Below are 19,353 nucleotides of genomic sequence, written 5' to 3' on the forward strand. Positions count from 1 at the left end.
CTGCGGGTTTTAATCCGTAAGATCCGCGTTTTACCACTCGCTTGGACTGTGTGATCTTCACTCCCTGCTTCCCAATTCCTCCAACAATTTTTTTACTAAATAAAAAATAAAATAGCAGGAGACAGGGGTGGGGGACCGCAGCTCTAGTAACTGACGTAAAAAAAAAAAATCATATATGTCACTAATGCTGTGACGTCAGCGTGATGCGTCATGCGTCTTTCCTCACGCTAGGGCAGAGGCCCATGTACTGCCGTTGTCCCCAGGTTGATAACTTTCCTCTAGATCTGTAGTTATACTTTTTGGTGGGTTTTTTTTTTTTGCTGTCCCAAGTGCAGAAATGGAGGAGTTATCGGTAGACGAAGAAATCTACGTCCCTCCTTTTCGTGCTGACAATTTCGAGCAAAACTTAATTAAGTTTAGGGCCTGGCTTAGTAAAATTATAGCCCAGATAAAAGAGCAAAGAGCAGAGTCTGGTGCCATGCCTGGAGGTAAGTTTTGATTTTTGGCAGATCTCTATTAGCGGGGATGGTGGACTGGAGGAGGACTACAGCTCCCCACCTACTTCCAGCTCTCATGGATTCGGTGCCAGAGGGAAAAATACCATAGGTGTAGCTGAAGTTTGGCATTTATTTCTTTGTGCGTGTAAAACGCAACCATTAATGCAAAATATGCTACCTGTAACTAAGCTGGTTTGCATAACTGTATAGGCTAACTTTTTTTTTTTTTTAAACACCAAATTTGTATTAGTTTAAAAAAAATATACACTGTCATTAACCCTGTTTTGTTGCATACAGAGTACTAACATTGTCAATTAGTAAATAGCAGGGAAAAATCTTGGTTAATGTTTGAAGAATTTGTGGGTTTTTTCCCCTCAGTTTTCATAGGCTTGTGATAATAGGTTATTAATCTGCATTAGAACTTTGTTTTAACCGTGCAAACATTAATTTGTAGGTTAAAACAAATCCATTTTGTGCAAATTTGATTAAAACCATGTTAATCTGAATGCTTGCTAACAAATGCACATCCTTAGTAAGGTGCACTAATGGATTTAGAACATGCTAATGATTAGCACATGCTAAATGCAAAGAAGCCTATTTTTTTTTCCTACTGGCTTCTTAGAATTTAGCGCATACTCACTCAATCCATTTGCACACTTTAGTAAAAGAAGTCCTTTTCTATTATTCCCTATCTAAGGAGGGGAGGGGACTAAGGGGAAGATTCTCTAATGTTCTTGTTAAAATCTGACGGGCTGCTGTCGCGATCGTTATTGTAACGATTTCAAAAAGATGAGTTACTGTATTATCCCAGGACAAGCAGGCAGCATATTCTTGACTGATGGGTGACGGCACCGACGGAGCCCCGGTACGGACAATTTTAGAGTGATTGCACTCTAAGAACTTGGAAAGTTCTGGTAGGCCGCACCGCGCACGCGCGAGTGCCTTCCCGCCCGACAGAGGCGCGCGGTCCCCAGTTTCTTAGTTTCCGCGGAGCTAAGAAGACGCGTTTCTCTCAACGGCCGTTGTGAGAAAATCTTTTTGATTCTTCCCGCTCGCGTAAACTCTTGAAGGAAATATTGTTTCCTTCCTTTTTTCTTTATTTTCTTTTCTTTAAAAAAAAAAAAAAAAAAAAATTTGTTTTTCTTTTCTTTTTTTTCGAATTTGCCCCGGCGGGGCCTTTAGCCACCATCGAAGCCTCGGCCTTCGATTTGGCTGAAGCCGTTTTTACATTCATGCCCCCTCAACCCGGGTTTAAGAAGTGCCAGCGGTGTGCACGACCAATTTCACTCACTGACCCACATAATTGGTGTCTACAGTGTCTTGGTCCCGACCATCGAGCTTCTACCTGCACCCACTGTGCGACTTTAAAAAAGCGAACTCTGAAAAATCGTCAAATCCAGCAGAGATTGCTTTTTGGTGCCGAGATGTCTGACTCTACGACACCGGCACCGACATCGGCTCCGGCGCAGTCGGCACCCACCTCATCGACACCACGCGATACCGCGTCGGCGTCGACTCCTTCAGGTAAGCCGGCTAAGAAGCCTTCCCCGTTGGAGCGTCCTCCGGTCTCGGTGGCAGCGAGCCCAATCCTGCCGACTTCGAGGCGCCCACGGAAGCGCTCCGCCCCAATAGAGGTGAGCCCCTCGACATCGGGTTCCTCATCCTCGGGGCGTAGAGCAGCACCGCAGGTACCGCAGAAGAAAAAGGCGGTACCGGTGCCTTCACTCGAAGAGCGTATAGCTGCTGTTCTGCAAGTGCAGTTTAAGGAACAGTTGCAACACCTTCTTCCTTCACTCTTGGCACCGAGCCTTCCGGTCCCGGTCCGGTCTGAGCCACCGGTACCGACAGTGGAACGCCCTATATTATCGGCTTCCACTTTGTCGGTACCGGTACAATCTGCTTCCTCGGTTTCCATGCCGGTTCTTGCACCGGAGCCGAGAGCTCACCATCAGGCTGTACAGACTTCGGCTCCGGTGCATCCAGTGACATCTCCCGGTACCGAGTCGATCAGGTCAGGGAAATCGCTTCACAAATCTCATCACCTAGAACCCTCCACACCAGAATCTTGGGACCGGAGTTTTCAAGTTCGAGATCCTGATTTGTGGGGTGATTCAGAAGATCCTCTTCTTTCTGAAGGGGAATGCTCTTCTGGTGACGAGGACCCTTCTGCTTTAGGACCTTCCTCTAGACCAGATGTGTCCTCTTTTTCTTCCTTTTTGAAGGAGATGTGTGATTCTCTCTCCATCCCCTTGGAGGCTGAATCAAAGAAATCCAAAGCTTTTCTAGATGCACTGGATTTTGACCAGCCTCCAAAGGAATACCTTAAGTTACCTCTCCATGACATCTTCAGAGAGACCTTTTATAAAAATTTAGAATCTCCTTTAACTGTACCTGGAGCTCCCCGCAAGTTGGACTCTTTGTATAAAGTCATTCCCATTCCTGGGTTTGATAAACCCCAACTACCTCATGAGTCCCTTTTAGTTGAGTCCACACTCAAAAAGTCTAAGGGGGCTAGTGTGTATGCTTCAGTCCCTCCTGGCAGAGAGGGTAAATCCATGGACAAATTTGGAAAACGGCTGTACCAGAATGCGATGTTGGCCAACCGGTCAGGAAATTACGCATTTCATTTCTCATTTTATCTAAAACAGCTTATACAAAATCTGACTGTTTTCGAGAGATATCTCCCCGACCGGAAGAAATCTGCTTTTCACCAAAATTGTTCCTCCCTTTTGCAGCTTCGTAAGTTCATGGTCAGATCAATTTATGACACTTTTGAACTGACCTCCAGAGCCACAGCTATGTCAGTAGCCATGCGACGGCTGGCCTGGCTTCGAGTTTCCGAACTCGATGTCAATCATCAGGACCGGCTAGCCAACGCACCTTGTTTGGGGGATGAGCTGTTTGGAGATTCCATGGATTCCACTACTCAAAAGCTCTCGGCTCATGAAACTCGGTGGGACACTCTTCTTAAAACTAAGAAGGCAACTCCACCTACCAGGCCTTTTCGTCAACACTCGGCCTACCAACGAAGATTCGTGGCCCGTCCTCTGCCACAGAATACACAACAGCCTAGACGTCAGAGACAACAAAGACCAGCTGCTAGACAGGCTCAGCAACAGCAGCAGGTGAAACCTCCTCCTTCACAAAAACCTACTTAACCCTTTTGACTTGGTTCTCCAGAACATAGCCAGTCTCGTTCCTTCTACCCAACTTCCACAGCCTATAGGGGGACGCCTTACTTACTTCATCAGCCGTTGGGAATTCATCACGTCGGATCAGTGGGTCCTCAACATCATCCGACACGGCTACTCTCTCAACTTTCAGACAATCCCTTCTCAAAGTCAACCAAGAGAGTCTGCTTTCAACACTCCTCAGTCTTCCCTTCTTCTCCAAGAGGTTCAATCACTGCTCCTTTTGAACGCCATAGCGGAAGTTCCTTTAGACCAAAAAGGACAGGGATTCTACTCCCGTTACTTCCTAGTACCCAAAAAGACAGGAGATCTCAGACCCATTTTAGATCTTCGCGATCTCAACAAATGCTTGCTCACAGAGAAATTCAAAATGCTTTCTCTGGCCACTCTTTACCCTCTTCTCAGTCACGGCGACTGGCTATGTTCCCTCGATCTCAAAGAAGCATACACTCACATACCGGTCAACCCGGCCTTCAGACAGTATCTCCGCTTCATGATCAATCATCGTCATTACCAATACAAGGTGCTGCCCTTCGGTCTTGCCTCCTCTCCAAGGGTGTTCACCAAATGTCTCATTGTGGTGGCTGCCTTTCTACGCTCTCACCACCTTCAAGTCTTTCCTTATCTGGACGATTGGTTAATCAAGGCCAATTCATCTCAAACAGTGCTCCTGGCCACCAACCAAACCATCCTGTTTCTACAGCTTCTGGGGTTCGAGATCAATCTACCCAAATCTCATCTCATCCCCACTCAGAGACTTCAATTCATTGGAGCGGTACTGGACACAGTCCTCATGAGAGCATTCCTGCCATCCAACCGTCTTCAAACTCTTCAATCTCTATGTCAACAGGTGCTTCCACAACGTTCCATCTCTGCCAAGCAAATGATGATACTCTTGGGTCACATGGCATCCACAGTCCATGTCACACCCCTCGCACGTCTTCACCTGCGCACTCCTCAATGGACCCTTGCTACCCAGTGGTCCCAAGCGACGGATCCTTGCTCACGACACATATCTGTGACATCATCTCTTCGTCAGTCTCTACAATGGTGGTTGATATCCTCAAATCTCTCCAGAGGTCTTCTGCTCCATCTACCTCCTCATCAACTAGTCATCACCACCGACGCCTCCCCTTATGCCTGGGGAGCTCATTTGAACGAGTTCCAAACTCAAGGCCTTTGGACAGCCCAGGAAAAGAAGCATCACATCAATTTCCTGGAACTCAGAGCGATGTTTTATGCCCTCAAGGCTTTCCAACATCTTCTCTTTCCTCAAGTTCTCCTGCTGTGCACAGACAATCAAGTTGCGATGTACTACATCAACAAGCAGGGTGGGACGGGCTCTCGCCTCTTGTGCCAGGAAGCCCAGAAGATCTGGACTTGGGCCATAAATCACCATCTGTTCCTGAAAGCTATCTACATTTAGGGAGAAAAGAATTCCTTAGCGGACAAGCTCAGCAGAATTCTCCAGCCTCACGAGTGGACACTCGATCCTTTCACTCTACAGTCCATCTTCGCTCAATGGGGCACTCCTCAGATAGACCTCTTTGCAGCTCCTCACAATCACCAGCTGCCCCTATTCTGCTCCAGACTCTACTCTCCTCACCGTCTGGCAGCGGATGCATTTCTCCTCGACTGGTCCAATCTGTTCCTGTACGCTTTCCCTCCTCTGCCTCTCATGTTGAGAACCTTGTTCAAGCTCAAGAGGGAACGAGCCACCATGATTCTGATTGCTCCGAGGTGACCCAGGCAACATTGGTTCTCCCTTCTACTTCAACTCAGTTCCAGGGAACCTTTTCTTCTTCCACTGTTTCCTTCTCTGCTTACACAGCATCAGGAGACCCTTCTACATCCCAACCTCCAGTCTCTGCACCTGACAGCTTGGTATCTCTCGGGCTGACTTCTCATGATACTCTTTTGTCTCAGCCCGTTCGTTCCATTCTATATGCCTCCAGGAAACCAGCCACTCTGCAATGTTACCATCAGAAGTGAACAAGATTTTCTTCCTGGTGTCTTCTTCACCATCTTGATCCCACTTCCCTGGCAGTGGAGACATTGTTGGATTATTTGCTTTCTTTGTCTGACTCTGGCCTTAAGTCTTCTTCCATCAGAGTCCATCTCAGTGCCATTGCTGCTTTTCATGAGCCGGTTCATGGAAAACTTCTCTCAGCTCATCCCCTGGTGTCCAGGTTCATGCGGGGTCTTTTCAATGTGAAACCACCTCTTAAAGCCCCTCCTGTTATCTGGGATCTCAATGTGGTTCTTTCCGCCTTAATGAAGCCTCCTTTTGAACCTTTGGCTACCACTCCTTTCAAGTTTCTCACTTGGAAGGTACTTTTCCTTATTGCCCTTACCTCTGCCAGGAGGGTCAGTGAGCTACATGCACTAGTTGCAGATCCACCTTTCACGGTCTTTCATCATGACAAGGTGGTTCTGCGTACACATCCAAAGTTTCTCCCTAAGGTTGTTTCTGAATTCCATCTCAACCAATCCATTGTTCTGCCTGTCTTCTTTCCGAAACCTCATTCTCATTCTGGGGAACAGGCTCTACATACTTTGGATTGTAAGAGGGTTCTAGCTTACTATCTAGAGCGTACGAAACCCCACAGATCAGTTCCCCAACTCTTTCTGTCCTTTGATCCGAATAAATTGGGACGTCCTGTTTCTAAACGTACGTTGTCTAATTGGCTGGCAGCGTGCATTTCATTCTGTTATGCTCAGACCGGACTGACACTGGAAGGTTCTGTCACGGCCCATAGAGTCCGAGCGATGGCAGCATCTGTAGCTTTCCTCCGTTCCACTCCTATTGAGGAAATCTGCAAGGCTGCTACTTGGTCCTCAGTTCATACTTTTACATCTCATTATTGTCTGGATGCATTCTCCAGACGGGATGGACACTTCGGCCAATCTGTTTTGCAAAATTTGTTTTCCTAATGGCCAACCTTCCCTCCATCCCTCTTTTTGTTAGCTTGGCAGTCACCCATCAGTCAAGAATATGCTGCCTGCTTGTCCTGGGATAAAACACAGTTACTTACCGTAACAGGTGTTATCCAGGGACAGCAGGCAGATATTCTTGCATCCCTCCCACCTCCCCGGGTTGGCTTCTTAGCTGGCTTATCCTAACTGGGGACCGCGCGCCTCTGTCGGGCGGGAAGGCACTCGCGTGTGCGCGGTGCGGCCTACCAGAACTTTCCAAGTTCTTAGAGTGCAATCACTCTAAAATTGTCCGTACCGGGGCTCCGTCGGTGCCGTCACCCATCAGTCAAGAATATCTGCCTGCTGTCCCTGGATAACACCTGTTACGGTAAGTAACTGTGCTTTCTCAAAAAAAACACATATGCAAATGAGGTTCATGGAGTTTCACAAAGGTCGCTAAATGTACATGTGATGAGTCGCTGGTGATAGCGATCAGCACATGCGCAGAATACACCATGAAAAGAGGCTTAAATGTCCGCATGTATCGGGAAAAGCAACACCGTCATCATCATCATCTTTAGGTCTCATCACATATCTTCTCATCAGGATAACATGGAAAGCAAGAGGATAAGAACCACCATCCATAATGCTCTCTGCTATTGTAGCACAAAACACGCGCGGCTCACAAACGCCTATAATTCACGGGCTTTTGAACTATGTAATTATTTTTGTAAAATTTTTATCATGAGCCACAGCCAGAAACACATGAGTCCTGTCTATAATACACACACTCAAGAAGTGTGCTTTTGTTCCCTCCCTTCCCCACTAAAAAAAAACCCCAACCCTTCTGTAATTCATGTGAATCTTGTAATTATTTTTATGTCAAATTTTATCATGAGCCACACCTGAGATGCAATTTTCACAGTACCTGCACCTCTGGAGCAGTCGGTGATTTTTGGTCACCAAAAATCGGCACCACGCTTGGGGAATCACTCGGCAATGATGGGGAATCACCCAGAGTGTCCTTTGAATATTGATGTGCCCATTTTAATATTGATGACCTCGTTGTAATTCATTTGCATGGCAGAGTCAGAGACTGCTAGAAAGCTCAGAGAAGACCATGGTGAGCCGTTTTGATAGCCACTAAAAAATATGCACGATAAATTGGATGGAACAGATTTAGCGACCATTGTTAAGGGCATGGTAAGTTTTGAGAATCTTCCTCTAAGAGGCCAATATTCAGGGCCCTTTTTGAAATCTACTACTACTTATCACTTATATAGAGCTGAAAGGCATATGTAGCACTGTACATTTTGACATTTATAGATGATCTCTTCTCGGAAGAACTTACAATCTAACTTAGAAAGACAGACATGACATAGAGGGTAGGGGATGCAGAACCCAAGGTGAAAGGAGTTAGGAGTCAAAAGCACTATAAATTGTTGAGCAGTTATTGTGTCTGTGAAGGTGTGTGATTTCCCATCATGCCAAATGCGTAGGGATGCAGGATATATAAGTGCAAATCGCACTCCTCGATGATGAAGTATGGAGCATAGTGGTGCCATCGCCTTACGAACTAGCAATTCAATTTCACCGAGGCCACCATTGTAGTAATCCCTAAACCTGACAGAGATGACACTTTAGTTAAAAACTTTCGCCCCATCTCTCTCCTCAATTTAGACTACAAGATAATGGCAAAATTACTTGCATTAAGACTTACCAAAATAATCCCATTGCTTATACATAAAGATCAAACAGGGTTCATTAAACAAAGATATATAGGAGACAACCTGCGCCTATTTCACTATATTAACGCTCATGCTAAAACAATGTCAGACCCTGTAATAGGCCTAGCTATTGATGCTGAAAAAGCCTTTGACCGAGTGGAGTGGCCTTTCCTTTTCCGTGTCCTGAAGTGGTATAATTTTGGCCCATTTTTTACAAACTGGATAAAAACGCTATATCATCAACCCATAGCTCGTATTAGGATTAACAATTCTTTATCCAATAAATTTCCCCTCCATAGAGGTACTCGACAAGGCTGTCCTCTCTCACCATTGCTATTTAATTTAGTGTTAGAGCCACTCCTTTCAGCTATACGACAAAGTCCCTCAATTAAAGGTATTCCCTCCTCTGATCGAGATTTCAAATTAGCAGCTTATGCTGATGATGTTTTACTTTTTCTGAGAGACCCTTTACTCTCCCTTCCCAATCTTATTCATATTATCACTCAATACTCCCTCCTTTCCGGATACTCTGTTAATTGGGAGAAATCAGAGATCTTCCCTCTAAATGATAATATACTTCCATCAGATTTGGCTCATTTTCCTTTCTCATGGTCACATGAAGCTGTGAAATACTTGGGGATTTTAATACATAAAGATTCGGTTCATGCTCAAGATCTTAATATATCTAAAGTCAAAAATCTAGTTCTAAACACTACATCTCGATGGACTCCACTCTTTTTATCCTGGTGGGGTAGAATTGCATCCATCAAAATGACTCTGGCCCCTCAAATTAATTATATCCTTTCTATGCTCCCTCTGTTATGCCGGAAATCATTATTTCATTGGCTAAATATGAAAATATCTGAATTCATTTGGAACAAGAAAAAACCTCGAATTGCTCTCGCCAAACTGAAAGCCTCTAAGATCAACGGTGGTCTCAACTTTCCTGATTTCTATCACTATTATATTGCTTCATTAGCCAAATATGGAGCTTACTGGCTCACTAACTCCTCCACTCAAAATCTTCCCACTCAAGATCTTCCTGCCTGGTTTGAAATGGAATGTTTTTTATGTACGCCTTTACACATCTCATGCTTACTAACGGTGTCAATACCAAGGCACTTAAAGAGATACTCTTTATTGGGTGCAACGCAGCATGCTCTTTATCTTATAGATACATTGACTGAAATCTCAGTTAATGTTAGTCCACTCATGTCCCTTTGGAACAATCCCAAAATTCAAAATCACGACAAATCTCTATCATGGAAAAGGTGGCAGCGGGCAGGTATATGGTTTGTCCATCAATTGTCTACCCTCAACTCGTTAATTCCATTCGATATACTGTGCTCTACATACTCGCTGCCTCCTTCTATTTATTCACAATGGCGTTCTATCACTGGAGTGTTGCCGTCTTTGCATATACGATTTGACTATATGACTTCCAAAAATACTATTTACAACTGGTCTTCTCTGTCTCTATTAAAAGGCAAGACGATATCATCCTTCTACAGTATTTTAAGAGATCACTCCTTCACTTTTTCACCTCACTCTATGAAGCACTGGGACGCTATACTTACCACTCCGCTTTCTGACATTGATTGGGAGCTTTTCTGGTCATCAACAAATCGCCCGCTTTTATCTTCTAGAGTATCACAATCAATGTACTTTCTTATGTGGCAGGCAATATGGACCCCACTTCGCATGTGGAAAGCTAACTTAAAGCAAGACTCTGTTTGCTGGAACTGTTTGAAAGAGGAAGGAACTCTTGATCATATGTTATTTCATTGTACTCTAGTCCGCTCTTTTTGGACCTACGTCTGGAACACCATACAATCTATTACTAACTGCTCAGAAGAAATCTCTATAGACATTGTAATCCTTCGTTCTCAACACCCATGTTTCACACAATCAAATTGTCCACCTAAACTCATTGATACCATGTTGGTGACTGCTCTCATGCACATTCTAAAAAATTGGAAATCACCCTCGCTATTAGATTATACCTTTTGGTGGAACTCTCTGAGTATGTATCATAGATTTGAATCCTATGCATATGAGAAGAGAGTTACATTCCGAACCTGCATGAACTTGAAATACAACAAATCTCCATGGTCATTCTTAGATTCCTATGTACGCTCATCTTCTTAGACACTCCTGTTATCCTTTTCTTCTCCTCTCTTCTCTCTTTCATTTTTCTTTCCTTTTCCTTTACTGCTCTCTCTCATCTTTATCTTATATATCCCTTACATACATTTTTAATAATTGGAGCCTTTGCTCCTATACAGTTAAACATAGATTTATATATTTTATATACAGAAAGCTTTATTTTGTTTCTATGTACTTTAAATGATTCTTGTATCCTTTAAAATACTTAATAAAAATTATTGAACATAAAAAAAAAAAAAGGAGTCAAAAGCACTCTCAAAGCGGAGGGCTTTTAAACAGGCTTTGAACACTGCCAGAGACGGAGCCCGCCGTAGGGATTTGGGCAGCTTGTTCCAAGCATTTGGTGCAGCAAGGCAGAAGAGACGGAGTCTGGAGTTGGCAGTTGAAGAGAAGGAGGGACTAACCGTTGAGCGGAGCTATGGGGCTCATAATCAAAACTAAAAACCCACCTAAGTCAGCACTTGGATGTCCTAATAGACAGGATGTCCAAGTGCCAATAATCAAAACTGACTTTCTGGATGTCTAGCAGGACTTCTTATGTCTCTGAATGCCGCTGTTCACCCGGAGCTGAAAGGGGTATATCCGGAGGGGTTCTCAAGGCAGTATTTGGGTGGGCTTTGGGCTGACTTAGACATCCTGCAGGGATAATCGAATGTTTTACTAGACATCTTGGATGAAACTTAGACGTTGTGAGTTAGACGATGTGAAAATAGGTATAAATGCCAAAAAGGTATCCAAAGTGACCAGATAACCACCACAGAGACAAAGTAAAGACCCCTACATAAATGGGGTATAAAGTTAGACGTCCTGTGCATCCTGGATGCCAGCGGCTAGAAAGTTCAGACAGACAATTTTTGAAAATAAAATGATGGTTGTACGTCTAGCGGATCATCTTTCGAAAATGGCTATTTTCCCCTTGCCGACATTGGACGTCTAGCGCTCCACGTCAAAGTCAGACTTAGGTGCACTATTGATTATGTCAAACTCTACTAGTGTGTAACTCAAAAAGGGGCAGCATGTGGGGGACATTCCAACAAGTTGTATTTATAGAATACGGCCTCCGGGCACCTGACTTTGGCACCAGCATTGGCACCAGGTTTTAGCAAGTGTACAGTAAGTTTGGTGCCTACAGTTATATGTGGGAATCGGCACTGTGATTCTATAAAGGGTATGGTTTTGTTTTTTTCTAGCACCAAATTTTGAGGGCTATTTACTGAATCCAACCCATCTATGGAGTTATCCATCTATGGTGCATAGCAATCTTTAGCCTCCCTTAGGGCTTCCTTTGGAAACAACTCTTGCCTGATTTACTCCCCCCCCCCCCTTCCCTTCCCTTAATTACTACTTTTACAACTAACTTTGTGTAACATTTTGTAACTTTGGGCCTCTTCTGTTAAACTGCGTTAGCAGTTTCTAGCGCGGGGAACCGCGCTTCTCCCGCTGCTCATAGAGCATCCTATGAGCGTCGGGAGCAGCGTGGGCCATTCAGCGTGGCTCTCTGCGCTAAAAACTGCTAGCACAGTTTAATAGAAGAGGGGGTTTGTGTCTTCTTCACGTATCTCTTTGAATTGTTTGTACAATGTTTATATTCTGCAAACTACCCCAAAATGGTCTTATGCAGATCACAAAGGTAACTAGGCAATCCTGGATTAAAACATGAATCAATCAAGTATTTCTTTAAAAGATTGGTTATCTTGAGACCTTATTTCCAGTGACAATGTGTTCCAGATTAAAGCTGCTTAATATACCCTTGTTTGAGAGAAAACTCTGCCTTTTTTGCATCAGCAAAATTAAGCTATAATCTTCCTTGTCAAAAATGTCTCGAATGTGGAGTAAAAGTTAGTAATTGGCCCAAAAGTAATGGAGCTTGACCAAGAAGCATCTTAAAAATCAAGCAACTTAATTTAAAACCAGTTCTACCTATAATCTGTTGCCAATGTAATTTGCAAAGTAGTGGAGTGGCTTTCTCAAACCTTTCCGCAAGACATAACAATCTAGCAGATTACCTTATGACGCATTGTATTTCAAGAGAAACATAAAATCAGAGTGCAGTACTACTAACAGATTAGCTCTAAGGGTTAGTGCTGCATTCCTGTCAACAGTGTACTTTTAAATATTGCTGACATAAATAACTGCAATACATAATTCAGAAGCCGGACAAAGCAGAGCAGATTCCAGGGGCTTAAGATGGCTTGTTCCTCTCATGTACCTGATGTAGACCCAAACTGTTCAAAAAGGAAATCTCAGAGGAAGTTAGTTAAGTCACGGAGCCAAAGGACTATAGAAGGTGACGGTGTAATTACTGTGTTCACATTTGTAACATCAGACAATGGCTCTGAAATGGAAACAGATATTGTGTTCCTTGTGTTTGAAGTAGAGAATGACACGGGGACAAATTTTTCCCCGTCCCCGCAGGAACTCATTTTCCTGTCTCATCTTTGCGTGTCCTTGCCTCATTCTTGTAAGCTCTGTCCTCATCTGCACCAGCCTCAAACACTTTAAAATCATAAGAACATAAGAATTGCCCGCTGCTGGGTCAGACCAGCCCTACCTGCATACACTCCAGTTCAGCAGGAACTCGTCTAACTTTGTCTTGAATCCCCGGAGGGAGTTTTCCCCTATAACAGCCTGCTTAAGAGCGTTCCAGTTTTCCACCACTCTCTGGGTGAAAAAGAACTTCCTTACGTTTGTACGGAATCTATCCCCTTTTAACTTTAGAGAGTGGTCTCTCTTTCTCCCTACCTTAGAGAGGGTGAACAATCTGTCTTTATCTACTAAGTCTATTCCCTTCATTATCTTGAACGTTTCAATCATGTCCCCTCTCAGTCTCCTCTTTTCAATGGAGAAGAGGCCCAGTTTCTCTAATCTCTCGTTGTTCGAAAACTCCTCCAGCCCCTTAACCATTTTAGTTGCTCTTCTCTGGACCCTTTCAAGTAGTACTGTGTCCTTCTTCAAGTACGGTGACCAATGCTGGACGCAGTATTCCAGGTGGGGTCGCACCATGGCCCGGTACAGCGGCATGATAACCTTCTTCGATCTGTTTGTGATCCCCTTCTTAATCATTCCAAGCATTCTGTTCGCCCTTTTCGCTGCTGCCGCACATTTTGCAGATGGCTTCATTGACTTGTTGACCAGTACTCCCAAGTCTCTTTCCTGGGGGGGTCTCTCCGAGTACTGCACCAGACATCTTGTATTTGTGTACAAGATTTTTGTTACCAATATGCATCACCTTACACTTGTCCACGTTAAACTTAATTTGCTGTGTCGCAACCCATTTCTCGAGCATGTTTATATCATGTTTCAGGTCTTCGCAATCCTCCTGCGTCTTTACTACTCTGAATAACTTCGTATCGTCTGCAAATTTAATCACCTCACTTGTTGTTCCAATTTCCTGGTCATTTATAAATATGTTGAAGAGCACAGGCCCAAGCACCGAACACTGAGGCACTCCACTGGTGACGCTTTTCCAGTCCTAGTATTGTCCATTTACCCCCACTCTCTGTTTTCTATCCGCCAACCAGTTTTTGATCCATGTGTGTATTTCACCCTCAATCCCATGGCTCGCAATTTTTCAAAGTAGTCATTCATGTGGGCCCTTGTCAAACGTCCTTCTGAAAATCCAGATATACAATATCGACTGGGTCACCTTTGTCTATTTGCCTGTTAACTCCCTCAAAAAAGTGCAGCAAATTTGTCAAGCAAGATCTTCCTTTGCTGAAGCCGTGCTGGCTGGTTCTCATCAGATTGTGTTCATCAAGGTGGTCAACAATGCGGTCCTTTATCAGCGCATCTTCCATCTTTCCTGGTACTGAGGTCCGACTCACCGGCCTGTAGTTTCCTGGATCTCCCCTCGAACCTTTCTTGAAGATCAGCGTAACATTTGCCACTTTCCAGTCTTCCGGGATCCTTCCCAATTTGATCGACAGATTGGTTATTTGTTGAAGCAGTTCAGCTATAACCCCTTTCAGTTCCTTGATTACCTTCGGATGGATGCCATCCGGTCCAGGGGATTTGTCGTTCTTAAGCCTGTCAATCTGCCTGCATACCTCTTCTAGACTGACCATCAACCCAGTCAGTTTCCCGTCTTCTTTTCCTAGGTATAGCCTGTCAGCTTCCGGTATGTTGCCCAACAGCCCCACCACTTCATTCGCGGGTTGTTTCCCCTTAATATATCGAAAGAACGGCTTGAAGGTTTTTTTGCCTCCTTGGCAATTTTTTTTATAGTTCCTTTTGGCCCCTCTTACCGCCTTATGGCACCTGCGTTGATGTTGCTTGTGCTTTTTCCAGTTTTCGTTTTTGACCTTTTCCATACTTTAAAAGAAATCTTCTTTTCTCTAATCACTTCTTTCACCGCTACAGTGAGCCACGCTGGTTTCTTGTTCTTTTTCCTCTTGGATCCCTTGTTGATACACGGTATATATAGAATTTGCACCTCCGTGACTGTGTCCTTAAAAAGGGACCACGCTTGCTCTAGCGTTTTTACAGCAGACTCTATTCCCTACCTTTTTGACCCACTCTGTCTCTGCAGTATAGCTTGTATCCCGGTAGCACAGTGTCCCAGACATTGTCCTCGTTCCACCATGTTTCCGTGATGCCAATGATGTCAAGGTTCTCTTTTTGTGCCATATTTTTCAATTCACCCATCTTGTTCCTTAGACTCCTTGCATTCGTGTATATACATTTGAGTTTGCGACATGTTACTTTCTTGCACTTTCTTCCCTTTTGCATCCCATTTGATCCATCCAGATTTCTGTCCTGTCCATGATCCGCTCGCTGAGTCTTCCACGCTAACTTCTTACACGGTATCCTCTGGGTATACTGGTTCCTGAACCATAGACTTTCGGTCGACTGTCGGCTTTCCCCTTCTTCCTAGTTTAAAAACTTCTCAATCTCTCTCTTGATGTTGCTTGCAAGTAGCCTCGTTCCGTCTCCGCTGAGGTGGAGTCCATCCTTCTTGAATAGCTTGCTCATCCCCTAGAACGTCGTCCAGTTGCGCATGAAGTGGAATCCTTCTTCCTCACACCAGTGTCGCATTCACACGTTGACTGCTTGCAGCTCCGTCTGCCTCTTCTCATCGGCCCTGGGTACCGGCAGGATCTCTGAGAATGCTATCCTCTTGTTCTGGTCTTCAGCTTCTTTCCTAGCATCCGGAACTGGTCCCTGCTGTATTTCCTGTTGCTCACGTTATTTGTCCCCACATGGATTACCACCGCTGTATCTTCCTCTTCCACGCTATCGATGATCCTGTCGATGTGGCTCACTATGTCTTCTACCTTTGTCACCAGCCGATCCTGTCTTCCTCCTGCTATGTAGCTGTCGACTTGTCTGATGATGGAATCCCCCATGACGATTGCTGTCCTCTCTATCTTCTCTTGCCTCTCTAGGCGCAGGTCCATGTCCCTGGTGTGTGGCCATCTCTCCAGCCTTAGGTCCGTGTGCTCTGTGTACTTACATCTTTCCTCATCCTGGCGTTGGCTTGCAACGGACTCATATTCTTGTGGGTTCGCTCCGCTGCTTCCAGATCTTGCTACTGTGTCACCCATTTCTTTCTTTTGGCTGTTCTCTGGGTGATCCTCACTCCCTGTAGGTGTATCTCAGCAGTTCCACTGTTGCTGGTGATTTTTCACGGCCTCCCTGTATGCCTCCTCGATGAACTTCTCCAGCTTCCGGACTTCATCCTTAATGGTTTCCTCTGTTTTGACGTTCTCTGCATCTCTGTCCTCCTCTTCCACTTCTCGAAGTGCTTCTAGTTCCAGTATTCTGCCCTCTAGGAGTCTAACTTGTTTCTTCAACATTCTAGAGCTCAGATTGTGATGTCATAATACTTCATTCCACCAATGCCTAAGCTCCATCCTCATCTGCACAAGCCTCAAACGCTTTAAAATCATAAGTAGCAACATTCTAGAGCTCATATTGTGATGTCATAATACCTCATTCCACCAATGCCTAAGCTCTGGCCTCATCTGCACAAGCCTCAAACATTTTAAAATCATAAAGTGTTTGAGGTTTGAGCAGTTAAGGCAAAGCTTACAGGAATGGGACAGGGACAGGGACAGCGACAAAACTCACGGGGAAAGAACAGGGAAATTGAGTTCCTGCGGGGACGGAGACAAATTTGTCCCCATGTCATTCTCTAGTTTGAAGTACTTCATTCTTGCCAGTGGGTTAGTGATTACTGAATGTCTGTGATCTGCAGGGAACACTTGGATTTCAATTTCTGACTCACTTTTTTCTGAATTCTAACTCAAGATGAGTTCTATTCGGGCACAGGAGGTATTTCCCCTGGACACATTTCCACTCTGCCCCCCCACCAACCACCCCGCTGCCACACTACACTGTGCTGAAACAGTAAAAATAAATACTTTGGATGGGAGGGATCCCCAGGCCCCACCAGTCATACAGTCCTTCCTGAAATCCAGAGCAAACTCATCCTCCTGGCAGACAGCGGCATATTTCCATCTTCCAACACTAGCACTCCCCACCCCTGGTGCATGCTCAGTTAAGCCAGCATCCTTCATGCACCCATGCGCAGCAACGAGAGGGAGTGCTAGTGTTGGCAGATAGAAACACACTGTTGTCTACTAGGAGAATGAATTTGCTCGGGAATTCAGGAAGGACAGTTTAGCTGGCAGGGCCTCAAGAGGACCTCAAGAGAATTTACAATTAAAGGGGTCAATTTTCAGCGCAATTTAATCGGACAGGAGATGCCCCTGCCCATCTCCACCCATGATACTCACCAACACTTAGCCAGATACTGCCACTGAATAACACACGTGGCTGCTGTGGCACTACCCGAGCAATTCTGGGATGGTCTGGGGCGGAGTCAGGGTGGACTCGTAAGTTATCTGGCCACTGCCAGTATTCAGTGCCAGTTCCTGAATAAAGAACTGGGCAAGCAAGACCACATAAAAAGCCTGTTTAGTTATTCAGGTAACAGCATTGAATATCGGTGGTACCTGGCTAACTTCTGAGAGCCATCAAGGACCTGATATACAGTACCGATACCTGGATATGGTCTGGTACTGGATATCCAGCTCTAATTCTGCCTCATCAGCTAGTGTTTACAAAAAAAAAAAAAAAAAAATGCTGCCTGTTGATAGGTTAGGTTATTTTTATTTAATATACCATTTTTCACTGATACAGAAACTAGAGCAGTTCACGATAATAACAATAATAAACAGGTTTTCATTTAGGATATGAAGCAATCACACAATAAACAAATAATAAAAACAATAATACCCATTTCTAACTCAGCAGAAGTCTTCCCAACCCCAAGCATTAACTTCCCCTCCTGTCCGACTTTGCGGGGTCCATAGGCAAGTCGGGTTGAATAAGACCAGATTTGGCGTGTTTTATGTGACTGGACCTTTTGATTGGAACAAGCTGCCTAAGGAGTTGAAGAAACAAATAAACTTCTTGTCTTAAGAAACAACTCTGGTTGTATCTGTTGCATGAGGTCTTTGCTTAGTTCGGCTAGTGTAATGACTTTCGGTAGGCCTTGCTGAATTGCTTTGTTTTGGCTACTTGGAACATTTGTTTATGAAGTGTATTTTGTTTATATTTGTATATTTTATTGTGCACGTTTTATTGTTCTCCGCTTTTGACGAACACAGATTATAAATAAGCTATAAACTATATGATATATAAAATGGGCCTCCGTGCAGGGTGCAATCTCTCTCCCTCCACACTTCTTAGTTTATGCAGGGATAATCCTGGGCTAAGTATCAAGGTGCTGCATTAACTCTTAGTGTGGGTCAGGGGTCTCAAAGTCCCTCCTTGAGGGCCGCAATCCAGTTGGGTTTTCAGGATTTCCCCAATGAATATGCATGAGATCTATTTGCATGCACTGCTTTCAATGCATATTCATTGGGGAAATCCTGAAAACCCGACTGGATTGCAGCCCTCAAGGAGGGACTTTGAGATCCCTGGTGTGGGTGTACACAAACAACACAAGTTGGATTTCGTATTACCTGCCTATCCTTCAGTAAAGAGAACTTTAAGTGCCCTGTACTTCCACTTGTATAGAGACAGACAGCGTCTGCCCTTCACCAGTTCTCTAGAACCATTGCTGTACACAAAAATGGTCAGAATGGTCTGTGTAGATGCCTATAACCTTCTAGAGCAGTGTTTTTCAACCTTTTTACACCTATGGACCAGCAGAAATAAAAGAATTATTCTGTGGACCAGTGGTTGAAGAACACTGGGCTAAGTCGTGGGCCAGACCCTACCCATCTCTACCCAATCTCCACCCCAGACCCCGCCCCCATAATAGTACTAATTGCATCTTGCATGTCCCGTGCCTCATCTGGAAGCCTTCCCGCTGACGTTGCAACGTCAGAGAGAAGGCTTCCGGTTCAGGCGCAAGATGCCCGTAGGAGCCACTGCCCATGGCTTTGTGCACTGAATCAGTTAGGAAGAAGGAGCTGGCTCGAAGATAACACCGCATTGATCGCACCATGGACCGGCGGTTGAAGAACACTGTTTTAGGCCTGATGCACGTGCTGGCCCTGTGGACCGGCAGGAAATTTCTGTGGACCAGCACTGGTCCATGGACCGGTGGTTGAAGAACACTATTATAGAGCAGTGGTCCCCAACCCTGTCCTGGAGGACACCAGGCCAATTGGGTTTTCAGGCTAGCCCTAATGAATTTGCATGGAGCAGATCCTATCCAGCCAATCTTTAGGAGCCTGAGGGGTTTGAACACGGCGAAGGAGATAGTGCGGGCGACCTGAGTAGATAGAGGTGCATTAATCTAGTTGTGACATCACTCTGAGTTACAACAACAAGAGCTCTCGAAGAGTACATTTATTTGCATATCCCTCAATAAAATCCTGTTATAAAAGGTTCCTTGAAAGA

General features: G+C 44.7%; 1 protein-coding gene across 10 annotated transcripts in view; it reads left to right on the top strand.

Annotated features, from left to right (window-relative positions):
- The first annotated feature begins 253 nt into the window (after nt 1–253).
- Nucleotides 254–19,353, top strand: part of WDR64 (WD repeat domain 64) — a 249,732-nt gene continuing 230,632 nt past the window's right edge. For 9 of the 10 annotated variants that reach the window (XR_004538666.1, XR_004538667.1, XM_033935909.1 and 6 more), the window contains exon 1: nt 254–488. Coding sequence is in view for 7 of the 10 variants with exons in the window: in XM_033935909.1 (XP_033791800.1) it covers nt 338–488 (151 nt within the window). In the remaining 3 variants the exon portion in view is untranslated. The remainder of the gene's footprint in view (nt 489–19,353) is intronic. The other variant, XM_033935916.1, reaches the window with a different exon arrangement.

This window comes from Geotrypetes seraphini, chromosome 3 (assembly GCF_902459505.1).
Source record: "Geotrypetes seraphini chromosome 3, aGeoSer1.1, whole genome shotgun sequence".
NCBI lineage: Eukaryota > Metazoa > Chordata > Amphibia > Gymnophiona > Dermophiidae > Geotrypetes > Geotrypetes seraphini.